The 14,291-nt window shown below is 32.3% G+C and overlaps 1 protein-coding gene across 1 annotated transcript in view; it reads right to left on the bottom strand.

The window, feature by feature from the left end:
- LOC143234515 (methylmalonyl-CoA mutase, mitochondrial-like) overlaps positions 1-12,643 on the bottom strand; it is a 37,753-nt gene extending 25,110 nt beyond the window's left edge. Inside the window, exons 1-6 of the mRNA XM_076471924.1 lie at positions 12,336-12,643; positions 8,910-9,041; positions 8,269-8,400; positions 5,328-5,618; positions 1,123-1,257; positions 3-120 (exon numbers count right to left, since the gene is read on the bottom strand). Of these exons, the coding sequence (XP_076328039.1) occupies positions 3-120; positions 1,123-1,257; positions 5,328-5,618; positions 8,269-8,400; positions 8,910-9,041; positions 12,336-12,389 (862 nt within the window). The 5' untranslated portion in view covers positions 12,390-12,643. The remainder of the gene's footprint in view (positions 1-2; positions 121-1,122; positions 1,258-5,327; positions 5,619-8,268; positions 8,401-8,909; positions 9,042-12,335) is intronic.
- Positions 12,644-14,291: the final 1,648 nt, after the last annotated feature.

Consider the following 14,291-nt stretch of genomic DNA (forward strand, 5'->3'; position numbering starts at 1 on the left):
ACCAGTTTTACAGTATTCGAGACCATCAGCCAAAGTAAAAGCCATTTCAAGAACTGCCGTCGCACCTGCTTCTTGCATGTGATACCCAGATATAGAAATAGAATTGTATTTGGGCATATTCTGAAGGAGAAAAATCACAGCATTAAAATCAACAACAACATTTCCTCAAGTCATGTTGGTCTTAGACACAAGTTATAAAATATTTCTTGTATTCAATTGCTCAAGTACACAATGGGATCCACTGTTTCACAACCTGATTTTTCATCTTTTGTCAACTGTGTTGCATCATTCAACACAGTGGATGAACTAACCTGCTGTATCATTACAGTCCTGGTAATGAACTTAATGCCATGTGTGTATGGTTTTCACAACACATTTCCAAAACTGGAAGGTTCAGGAAATGATACATTTTGGATGATCGTATTCAGCATTAGCAAATCCAGTAGATTTAGTTTTCATCAGCACATTATACAAAGATGATTGGGTACAAGTAACTGGACTGAAAGACCTCAGGTATCTTTTACACAAATTCTACATCTAACAACCACTTCTCTTTGCACACCCGTGTCCTCGTCTTCCTGATTTATCACGATGGTTTGTTTTCTTATTTAGGTTAAACCTACAATGCTGGGCTACACGTGCTGTGCTCACAAATATGAAACCCAATTTAAGAGCCCAGTCACATACTGCTGATCTAGAGGGAGAGTTTTCAACTATAACAACTACTGACCTTTATAAACCTTTTGTAGGACAGTTACTGATAGTCCAGCTATCAGTTACCAAGTTGTTCTGACCTAATACTTCTGTTAACATTCAGTTCATCTTTGTCAATCAAAGTGATATGTTTTGAAATTATGTCAAAAGCATCTTGAAACAAAACATAATTCTCTGAAATTAATACATCTCACTCACAGACATATAAATCACTTGTCACACTTCATTAGGCTTATCTTGGACTTTGTACTGCTTGAAAAAAAATCTCAATATTCTTGGTAAACATAAAAACTTTAAAATTTATGAATTCAAGAATTTAAAAAGGTTTACTTTTCGTCATAGATCGATAACACAAATGTCAGATATGTGTTTTGTACAAACTGTATCATTTTACAAAAACTCACATACCTGAGAAACATAGCCAATAATATCACCAACAATTCTCATGGAGGCATCAGGAGGATATATATAAGTATTCCTAACCATAAACTCTTTCAGAATGTCATTCTGTATTGTTCCTGAGAGATTCTTCTGTTCCACCCCCTAGTAACACAAAAATCATTAAATATTCACTCACGTACGATTTTCAGTATTATAAGCACATCAGACAGAGGAATGTTATTAAAACAAACTTTAACATTTATGAAGTATACATAATAACATTAACTGAAACTTTTAGTCCTACGGTTAAAGTTTTTTTTATCTTATTTTTCCATATGTACTCTGTAATTTATTAGTAAATTACAACAAGCTGTTAATACTTATTTTTAGAGAATATAAATTGGAATTTATTATATCTGCCCTTTCATGTTAAGTAACAGTTTTGAACTAAATAAAGTAAACACATAAATTATCAAAGCCCATTAAAACAATTTCAAACACTGAATATCAAGATAGCTGGTATGGATATTAAAACTTTTGTTAACCTGAAGATGACACAGGAAGTTCGAAATGTTCTCTGCTTTATTAGTAAAAGTTTTAATACCCATACCAGACATTTCGAGATACATTTTTACTTCAAGTGGGTTTCTCGTCATCAAGAATTCCAAACACTACATTTACATAACCATCAAAACATGCAACATACATTATGACCAAATTCAAACCTTTTGTTGCTCTCATACATACAAGTAAAGGTAGCCTCAAATAATCACAATAATAGCATTTAATAATATCTGACTATACCTTTACTATAACCACAGAATAATATTAATAGCAAAAGAGAGCACTTCCTGTGTTCTCGTGCAGACCTGGTGACTGATATGTGTTGAACAGAACAGAGAAATAGGCAGGATTTTAAAGCAGTTTGGAAACCAGCACAGATCACACCAAAGTGCTATTAAACTATGTTACATTCACTCACACTTGCAGCTCAGACAGTAGTAGGTAATAAAAACCAATTTCAATGTCATCCACAACACTGTTCTTGTTCAACATGTACTAATGAATGAAATAATAACTACAACTACCCCGTACAATACACAATATGTCTCCAACATATAACAACTAAATATCATGATCAAACCGTCAATAAACTTTACTAGTTAAAACCACTGTTTCACAATTCATTTCCCATTTAATGTTACTAAAACAGATACGTTTAATCACGTTCTTGTATAATATTGTGTTACGGTTTAATACATCAGAAAATAACTAAATTCCACAAGCATGGCCATGACATATCAACTAGAGAAGTGCTCAACAAAAACCTTTCCATATATAAACACTGCTAAGACCAAAACTGTGGTGTACCACACAGACCAATAACAATCAATCACAGCTTTGCATTTCGAAAAATAAAATGTATTTAAATCATAAAATCTGCAATTAATGTGTAAAACAATTAGATTAAATAATTAAATTGTTGTATTACTTAATATCAGCTCTCTCTAGATAGTATTTTATAAACTATCCAAATTGTGAAAACACATATAAAATATCTTAGTTTTAACTTATTGTAGTGAATACTATCAAACAAGTCATTTTCAAAGGAATAGAAATCATGACGAAAGAAGTTTTAAGCGACAAAGGTAAGAGTGAGTACATTGTAATTTTCACAAAGCACAAATATTAGCTAGGCTAACAAACTCAGATCTCTAAGTGTTATTTCATTTCCTTAATCAACTATATAAAACCGATATTTTTCAGAAATCCTTAAGTTCATATTTAATTAAAAATTAGTGAACTACAGAATCATGTACATAAAAAGAGTGAAGTAAAACATATGGTAATAGTACGTGAGTGAGGAGGATTATACCTTTTCTTAACTGTATGAATACTCTTTTGTTGATAAATACTCCAGTTAGCTTAAGTTTAACTTTACATTTTTATTGGTACTAACTGAAAATGAATTTATTAAAAATGAAAATAAAAATTAAAGTCATTTTTACAACACTAGTTATGTTAGTCACTTCTAAAACAGACACAACACAACTCTAAAAATGTCTATGGCACAAAGGTCAATCAGCTTCAATCTTCTTTACTCATAAGGCATTTTGTCTGCCATGTAGAACATGATTCCACAAAGGTCAATGGCACTAAGGTTAATCAGTGTCAATCTGATGTATTTGTACAGTACTTTGTCTACCATTTACATTCTAAATATTCTTTAGAAGATGTGCAAGTAACTTCTGAACTAGGATGCACAGCTCTGCAATTTTATCTTCTTTAAAATATACATTGCTACAGCATTCTATTGTCAGTAACAAACTCTGTTACTACAGGGATCTATTGTCAATAACAAACTCTGTCACTACAGGGTTCTATTGTCAATAACAAACTCTTACTACAGGGTTCTGTTGTCAGTAACAAACTGTCACTACAGGGTTCTGTTGTCAGTAACAAACTGTCACTACAGGGTTCTGTTGTCAGTAACAAACTCTGTCACTACAGGGTTCTATTGTCAGTAACAAACTCTGTCACTACAGGGTTCTGTTGTCAGTAACAAACTGTCACTACAGGGTTCTGTTGTCAGTAACAAACTGTCACTACAGGGTTCTGTTGTCAGTAACAAACTCTGTCACTACAGGGTTCTATTGTCAGTAACAAACTCTGTTACTACAGGGTTCTGTTGTCAGTAACAAACTCTGTTACTACAGGGTTCTGTTGTCAGTAACAAACTGTGTCACTACAGGGTTCTATTTTCAGTAACAAACTCTGTCACTACAGGGTTCTATTGTCAATAACAAACTGTGTCACTACAGGGTTCTATTGTCAATAACAAACTCTGTTACTACAGGGTTCTATTGTCAATAACAAACTGTTACTACAGGGTTCTATTGTCAATGACAAACTGTTACTACAGGGTTCTATTGTCAATGACAAACTGTTACTACAGGGTTCTATTGTCAATAACAAATTCTGTTACTACAGGGTTCTGTTGTCAGTAACAAATTCTGTTACTACAGGGATCTATTGTCAATAACAAACTGTGTCACTACAGGGTTCTATTGTCAATAACAAACTCTGTCACTACAGGGTTCTATTGTCAATAACAAACTCTGTCACTACAGGGTTCTGTTGTCAGTAACAAACTGTCACTACAGGGTTCTATTGTCAGTAACAAACTGTGTCACTACAGGGTTCTATTGTCAATAACAAACTCTGTTACTACAGGGTTCTATTGTCAATAACAAACTGTTACTACAGGGTTCTGTTGTCAGTAACAAACTCTGTCACTACAGGGTTCTATTGTCAGTAACAAACTCTGTCACTACAGGGTTCTTTTGTCAATGACATACTCTGTTACTACAGGGTTCTATTGTCAATAACAAACTCTGTTACTACAGGGTTCTATTGTCAATGGCAAACTGTTACTACAGGGTTCTATTGTCAATGACAAACTGTTACTACAGGGTTCTATTGTCAATAACAAATTCTGTTACTACAGGGTTCTATTGTCGATAACAAATTCTGTTACTACAGGGTTCCATTGTCGATAACAAATTCTGTTACTACAGGGTTCCATTGTCGATAACAAATTCTGTCACTACAGGGTTCTATTGTCAGTAACAAACTCTGTCACTACAGGGTTCTATTGTCAATAACAAACTCTGTCACTACAGGGTTCTATTGTCAATAACAAACTCTGTCACTACAGGGTTCTATTGTCAGTAACAAACTCTGTTGCTACAGGGTTCTATTGTCAATAACAAACTCTGTTACTACAGGGTTCTATTGTCGATAACAAATTCTGTTACTACAGGGTTCCATTGTCGATAACAAATTCTGTCACTACAGGGTTCTATTGTCAGTAACAAACTCTGTTACTACAGGGTTCTATTGTCAGTAACAAACTCTGTTACTACAGGGTTCTATTGTCAATGACAAACTGTTACTACAGGGTTCTATTGTCAATAACAAATTCTGTTACTACAGGGTTCTATTGTCAATAACAAACTCTGTTACTACAGGGTTCTATTGTCAATAACAAATTCTGTCACTACAGGGTTCTATTGTCAATAACAAACTCTGTCACTACAGGGTTCTATTGTCAATAACAAACTGTGACTACAGGGTTCTATTGTCAATAACAAACTCTGTCACTACAGGGTTCTATTGTCAATAACAAACTGTTACTACAGGATTCTATTCATCAGAAATAAACCACTTACTTGTTCTTCTGCAGCAACTATATACATTGCAATCACTGGAATAACAGCACCATTCATTGTCATAGAAACAGAGATCTTGTCCAAAGGTATACTGTCAAACAAGGCCTTCATATCTTCTACACTGTCAACAGCTACACCTGCCATACCAACGTCTCCCCTTACTCGAGGATTATCAGAGTCGTATCCACAGTGTGTGGCCAGATCGAATGCTACAGACAAGCCCTGCTGGCCCATTTTGATGTTTTCCTTATAGAAGGCATTGCTTTCCTCTACTGTACTAAAACCAGAATACTACAAAAACACAGCAAATTAATTTGTTACCTTTGTTTTAAGACCGCTGTCATACATTCTCAAATATCACCAAGTAATAATAATAAATCCACAAACAAAACACCATCAATCTCACTAACCAAGTGAAAGAATTACAAAAAACAAGACATGTTTTAGGTGATGGAGGATAATCGAAACATGCATTTTGATTGGCATTTACCCAGCATGCTTAGAAGGTACAAAATCTTTTTAATACATACAGGGTGAGCCAAAAGTAGGTGGACAGCATTTGGAATAGGTTTATGTATCGGTTATGTTAATGCAATTGTATATTATAACTATGTTGCAACTATATTAGTTGTGTTATATAATTACAATTTTATAATTACATTTGTTTTAATTTAAACTGTTTTCTTTTTTTTTAGATTGTTAATAGAACCCATAATGTCAAATACTTTAAATACAGATAAAAGAATATGGGTGTTAAAAGAGTATTGGAAATCTCAAAATACTGAAACCGTAAGGAGAAAGAGGGTTGAAACATTTGATACTCCAGCTCCAAAAAGACAAACCATTTACCGTATCCGTGACAAATTCGACGCCACTGGCTCAATCCTTAATGCTGCTAAAACTGGTCGACCCAAACAGGCTGTACAGAGAATAATAAGCAACGTGTTGCCGATGCATTTGTTCAAAGTCCAAACAAATCCACCAGAAGAGCTTCTATGGAATTGAACATACCACAAACCTCTATTAGGCGAATTATAACATAAATTGGGTTGAAACCCTATCGACCACAACTAATTCATGGCTTATTGGAGGATGATCCAGACAGGCGACTGCAATTTAGTGAAATTATGCTGAACAAGATTGAAGAAAACCCAGGAATTTTAGATAACATTGTGTGGAGTGATGAAGCTTCTTTTAAATTTTCCGGTCATGTCAATAGACATAATTATGTTTACTGGTATAGTGAGAACATGCATTTAACATTAGGACAACAGCTAAATCAGCCTGGTGTCAATGTTTGGGGTGGTATTTCAAGTTCTGGTGTTTATGGACCATTTTTTTGGACGGAACAATTACAGGAGATAAGTATCTCGAATTTCTAAGGAATCAAGTTGTTCCCCAGTTACAGCAACAACCTAATTTACATGACTTTTATTTTCAACAAGATGGGGCCCCTCCACATTATTCCAAAGGAGTTCGTGAGTATCTTGATGAAACATTTCCATTGAAATGGATTGGTCGAAGAGGTCCAATCGATTGGCCGGCACTTTCACCGGACTTGACCCCTATAGATTTTTTCTTTTGGGGAGTACTCAAGTTTATAGTCAAAAACCAAGAAGTGTCGGTGATTTAAAAAATTACATAAGAAATGCATTTCAAGAAATTAATGCCCAGAGTGACTTGTGCAAAAATGGTTGTCGAAGCATAAGAGGTAGACTTCAAAGCTGTGTAAATCAAGAAGGAAAACAATTTGAGCATTTATGTTAATAAATAACATTTTATTTTCATTAATATAATTGTCTTATTACATATAGTTGTACGTATACGTGATCTCTAAATAAATGTTTTTTTACTGTCCACCTACTTTTGGCTCACCCTGTATAACTCACAAAACATGTAAAGATACCGAATATTTGACGGGAAACAAGAATAACATTCACACAAACAAAAACTTCTTTATACACATTTGAAAGCTTTCAAATAAACAATTAACAGAGTATTTAAAGTATGAATTAAAAGAAGAAACACACCATTTAAACCATTATTGTTATATCCATAACATGAGGTCCAATACATACCAAACAATAAATGATGATCATCGTATTATTACACATGTAAAACAGATGAAAAAACTGAAGTTTAGGGTGAAAGAATGAAACAGTTTTAGTTATATGATATCACTTTCAGTAAATCTGTGTCTCAGTAAGAAGTATTATTACGACTAACACATTTTTTTAAATTATGTTTCATACACTAGAGTTTTTACTTATTACTAACCATATCACTGGATGAAATATTTAAAACTTAGAAAAAGTTATTTGAACAAAAACATTCTTTAACCATCAAGTTCCATTTCAGACAGATTCAACAGTATGAATGACAAACATACCAGTCTTACAGATTTACAAATAGTTCAATTTTTTGAATAATTACAATTTTGAACATAACAAGCATAACAAATGATTTATAAAAAAAGTCATGTAAATAAAAACATAAAAACCAGCTCTGTTTGAGTGTACTACGGAACTTTCAAAAGTTGGGGCTTTAGGATTTAAAATGATGTAATAACTACACTGGACAAATTACAACATCTGCAATAACCACAGTTTGTTCAAAATTTTGTACCATATAATTTAAGCACGGCAATACCCATCTTTTTACATTCGTCCATGTAACTAGTACAAGTTTTAAAACATCTTATGTGTATTCAGAATAAAGTTCTCTAACCTACAAGTATCCATCATTAAATGAGGACAAATACTATATTTAAATTATATTCCAATACATTTTGTCACTAATCTCAAGGTTCTGTTACATACATACAAATAGCATTTCTCAGTGAGCAAATAAATTATCACAGAAACAGCACTAGTGTCTAGTTCTGAAGGAATCGTTCAATCACACAAATTACAGGTAATTGTTGTAAATGAAATGCTTATACTTGTCTTATTGTCCAAGGTCTCTGAGCATACATGGTTGCATAAGGTCCTCGAGTGTAAGGGAACTTTCCAGGCAGCTCATCAGGAACATCTTTTATGTCTTCCCTCACATACAATGGCTTCATATCAATACCCTTTTGAAAAAACAAACTGTACTTAGATCATGAACATTTAAAAACAATATTTTGAATATTATAACAACTGGCAGATAATTCATAATTATACACAAATTTTTCATGTTACAAGACAAAATTCACAATTTGTTTTTAAAAGTTTTTAATAATTCCCAGATTTAAAAGAAAAAATTATTTGTATCATTATTTTGTCAGTGATGTTACGTATTACTGATTTTCTTTGGTCATTAAAACTTAAAAAACTTGCACCATTATACAACGACAATCAAATTTAAAATGTTGTACACAAATCTTTCCTTCATGAGAAAAGCTGAAAATTAAAAACTGTCACAGAAATTTAACATTTGGAAGGATTAATGAACCAGCTTGAAACTACAATACATTTGTAATCTTCCACAGAAATGTATTAATGTTTCTACTCAACAACTGTAAAGTCAGTTCTTACAATTTTAAAAAGCCAAAAACAAGAAAATTAGCATAAAACAAAATATACAAATAAATATAACCACCTCAAGTGTGTGCCATGTTAACGTCTTCTCTGGATCTTTGCCTTTGAGCATCTTCTGTGCCATAGCCACCCATTCTTTCGGTAGTGGAGCCTTGTGAACCGATCGAACTGAGAACAGGGTTCCCGCAACACCCTAGGAAAGAAAAAACATTTAGTTATTAAATACAAGTATTGCATGTGTTCATCTGACAGCAGCTAAGAATCTGTACAGCTTCATACTCAAGCTGCATTCACATTATAAAGTGCTCTATTTAATAATAACTTACATGGTTTATGTTTGCATTAGTAACTCGCTAAACTAAATAAATAAATGTGTACTCATGTGAAAATAGTGTGGTTATTGTCCAGTGAATGTGGAAAGAAATATGCAAATGACATTCCTTAGATATAAAGAACACCACAGTCACGTGCAAGGAGGCAAATTTCAAATATTCTCTTAAATATAACACTGGTCACAAAATACTTTGGGATGAAATTCTCTTTCACCAGCCTAAAACTTAAAGAGATAGAGAGAGACAAATTAGAAACTATAGAAATAAAACAATCTCTCACTAAATCAAGATAATGGTCTCCACAAAATCAGCCATATGTTGCAAAGTCTTTTCACCATGTATGCACCTAACCTTTACATATATCCTGTTACCTACTGACATCATTTCCATAACATTTAATCCTTGTTTTGTAACATATATAAATCTTGTATTGATAAGTATTCATCATACCTAAAGAAGACAAACCAATGTTTTGTCAAAATATGCAACATTATCCACCTTAAATAACATTCTTTATGTTTATAAATCATTGTTTATCTACCTATCATTAATGTGCACATGATAAAACAAAACTGCAGTTACAAGATGGTTAATTAAGTGATAATTGTACACGATTTGTTATACATTGTGTCCGAAACATGTTTTACATTATAATTGTGTATGCATGTGTTTGGAAAAACTAGCTAACAATACATGTGGCTAATAGTCCACATGAATGGAAAACAAAGTTTATACTTAATGACATGGGCCTGCAAGCCTAATGAGTTCTACAGTTTAACAAGATATAAAAAGCCATTCATATTTCATAAGCTGCTCTTGAAGAAGTGTTTTCGTCAGTGGACCATCAAAAAATTAACATGGTAAAATTCAACCACATAACATTTCTAGTTTGGCAACTAATGTAAAAAAAAAAAAAAATTCATGTACCATATCAGTCATTCTTTAACATTACTTCAATGTCAACCTGTCTCAGAAAAAATGCTTCTCATATGTTAAGGGGTTCAGAGTTTTATGAGGCAGCTTTGCAGTATATTAAAATGTTATCTATTAGATCATTTCTCCATGTATGCCACTCCTGAAGTACTGAAAAACAAAAGTTATTCTTAGAAATATATCCGAAAAAAAGGTCCATCTGTAAGTCATTAGTATTCAACATTGTTTTATTCACATTTTCTACTTAATGTTACAAAGGATGGACTTTGGTTACATCAAAATAAAGCAAGATGCTCTCACAACAATTCTTCAGCAATCCCTCAAACAATCAGTAAAATATACTTAGCATCCTATTTCTGGGAGTATTTTTAATTACTAGAAACTAACTACTTATATTTTTTGTATAGTCCTAGACTTTAGAACAATGAAATGAAATATAATTTCATGAATTTTTTAATTAAACCTTACATTTCCACACATTCTAAAATTAATGTCAGTAAAATGTTGCAAGTTGTTTTATTTAACAGGCATGTGTAATTTTGATAAATTCATTGTTCCCTTTCCACCAAAATGTTGTCAAACATTTCCAAATCTCTGACAAAATATAAGTGCAACATATTGCCACATTCAGTCTCAATTTACACTTGGACAAGCAAAAAATTGTGAGAATTTTTTTTCATTTGTTACTAGTAATATGGTGTTAATTAACTGTTCATAAAAACATATTTAAAAGTTAATTTTGTAAGAAAAAGGCAAATATAATTCTTACTGCCTGCTGTACATTAAGAACAACTAATTCTTTAAGCTAGAGTACATAAAGTGAAATATATTTAAATATTATAAAGATACATCTCACTCTAAGCTCCAAAATGTTTGCCCTTAAGTTCAGTAATATTTAAATCAAGCACACTTCTAGTAACTAAAGCTTCCATTGTGTTAATCCTCTGACTGGATTAATCAAATAATATTCACACTTCTAGTAACTAAAGCTTCCATTGTGTTAATCCTCTGACTGGATTAATCAAATAATATTAATGTGTTTTTATTAAACTCTCACCACCTGGAAATTCAAGACAGTGACATGTCTATTTTACTTCAGTTATAAAATGAATATAATTTGGATGAGTCCAGGTACAGATGTAGGCAAGTTAATTCCATATTATATGAAAAATATTTTTACACATCTCCAATATCCAGTACTACGAAAAACATTATATAAAAATAATGCAAATTTTTGGCCATAAAACCTAATTAAAAGAAGTGGTTTTAGAAAGGAATGGTCATAAGATTTAGAATAATCAATAGAAAGATGCAAATAAACATTATGTTATCAAAACATTAGCTATAAACTATTCTAAATGTATATAACATAAAATGTTAAAAGCACAGGTTAACACAAAAATACAATCATTTCTCGATGTAACCACGTGTAAGAAATTCTACTTTAACATGCATCCACTTGACACAACTTCCAACCCATCTTCTGCTCAAGTGGAACAAGATTCTTTCAAAGTGTAAGACTGATTGTTTGGGAAATAATATGTTCAAATTTTGAATTAGCAGTATATATAAAAGAAACATCCAAAAACAAACTTTTTGACATGAGCATACTTCTCAATGACAGATTAGCTGAGAAGCTAACTATACAGAGCACATCCAATCCCTATACTCCACTTGTCCATACTTTTCCAAATCTCATTCTACGCTATTAAGGAATTATAAAGGAACAAGTCTCACACTTATTTATTATAAACAAAAAACTTCTCTGATGAAAACAAAAGATGTATAATGAGGCATGTAATAAACAAGTATATCTTCAGATAAGTCAACTGGTGTTATGCCAGCAATATAACGATTAACATGAAATCGCAATGGACATATTTAAGGCATTTTTGTAGTATTCACTACTGTAAATGGATACAGCCAAATCAGATAATTTAATCAATAATCAATTCTTCTACAGGAAATCACTAGATTGCATTACTTCTAATGAGAAACACAATAAGTGAACAATCAAATGCTGTCTCGTTTCCATAGAATAAAGTAAAGACAAACTACAAATACGAGGGTGAGTTTACGTAGTTTTTCACCATTTGATGGTAAAGCAGTACCAAAATTCACTTACTAAGTGTTAATATTACAAGTTGTCGTGCTAAAACGTAAATTGTAATATAAATATTGTTATGCGCAAATGCCGACACTCAAATTTAAAAGACTCTCACTTTAAAAATTCCATGTGCATTAATGTTCTTCAGGTGATAAACTGCACGAAACATTTTCAAATAAATCAAGTTACGTCTTAACGTGTTTTATTATTTATCAACCTACGTAAACGAAGAAACAAAATACAACCACAGTCTTTTGACACACGACTTCTGCACGAAAACAGAAGGTCATATAATCACTCACTGCTGCCCCCTGTCTAGAGCAAAATGTTTTAAAAGGGTAAAATACAACATTGTAAAACTAATTCGTTATTATGAAGTAGCGAAAATTACGTAGGTCAGAAATTACTTAACGCTTTAAGGATAGGCTACAGCTCAATTTGAATACGAAATCGAAGTAAAAAATTACTAATTACTTCATTTATGTGATATATTGTCCTCGTCAACAATTACTATATATACAATTCCCAGACGTTGTTTTCATGACATTGTTCAATTAATTTTTACACATTAACTTATTTGGTCATTCATCTTTTTCACAGAAAAACGTTGCTCAAAAAATATGAAATAAATGTATTTTATCCACTCTATTCCCATATTAACCTGATAAAATTTTACGTGATTTTTACCACTAGTCCACGAATTTATCTTTCCCATGCAGGAAACTTTATAATGTATAGTTAAAATTATTAAGTTCTTTACAACTATTAACCATTTTCCTTGTTAATCTTCTAACACTCTTAATCGATTTGTTCAACAACTTTTTGAATTTAAAATGACCATAAAATCCCATATATCTTAGTCCCCCGCTGGTACAGCTGTAAGTCTACGGATTTACAACACTAAAAGCAAGGAGTTCGATTCCCCTCGGTAAACTCAGCAGATAGCTTGATGTGGCTTTGCTATAAGAAAACACACACACACACATATCTTAAGCACTTTCCAACTGCTATTTAGTGAAGGCCGACCCTAATTGAAACCGGATAACTTTTCGAATCTGTGTAATACCATTGCAGTATTCCGAGATTCACTGATTTCCCTTGGAGCAAAGAGGTAGGACCAGTAAAAACAAGACATTCGGCGTATAATATATACATAGATATCAGGGAGTGAAGGTTCCAAGTAAAAACATCTCAACTCTACTTACTGTTAGCTCTTTGCGGGGCCTCACCCTTTAATTGACAGTTAATTAAGTTTCTTGCAAGGAAGTTTGCATGCGATTTCCAGGAATAGAATGCTGTCTTTTCTGTAATTGAATTTGATAATATTTCATGGTTTCCCATTCCAGCTCTTGAACCCAAGAGGCCTGAAGTGAGATGTAAGCGTGGCTTAATATATTGTATTGTATGTATTAAAATCAGATTTTTTAAATTAAATTTAAGATGTGCTGTAATTTTACTTTTGACGTTAAATATACAAGTTAAATACATGGAGAAATTAGTATGTATATTCACTTAGCTTTTCTTAAGTGTTTGTGAGATTTTACTTTTGTTATAACTTTGTTTTAATCTTAGCCAAATATTTATATCTTACAATGCAAAACATTGTTTAATTTTAACTTAAGTTGTGGATGGGGGACAGACACAGAATTGGTAAGAGAGAACTCCTTCAGGTTTCACTTCCTTTTTCTCTCATCAGTCCAACACAACCACAACAGAAATACAGGCCTAGTCTCACAGTTTTGTTTGTGACTGGTTTTGTTGTTGTTGTTGATACAATTTTTTCAACTTTTGTAACTGATACATCCTTAATGATATTAATGCTAACCCTAAAAGCATGAAAACATTATAAACCCTTATATCACGATTAAAGAAAACATTTAAAAGTTAACTTTACTTATTGGTTAAGCTAATAACTAAAGTTTTATTAAATCTAACAAGTGTAAACAATGATAAGGTACCAAGGCATATGGTAACTGGCGGCCACTTTAGCATTTGTTTCTGTTTTTAAATTTCATTTGTTTCAATATTTCATATACGACAGAAAAACCAACAACGAAATCAATGAACATAT

The sequence above is a fragment of the Tachypleus tridentatus genome, chromosome 12, assembly GCF_004210375.1.
Source record: "Tachypleus tridentatus isolate NWPU-2018 chromosome 12, ASM421037v1, whole genome shotgun sequence".
In the NCBI taxonomy this organism is placed as follows: Eukaryota; Metazoa; Arthropoda; class Merostomata; order Xiphosura; family Limulidae; genus Tachypleus; species Tachypleus tridentatus.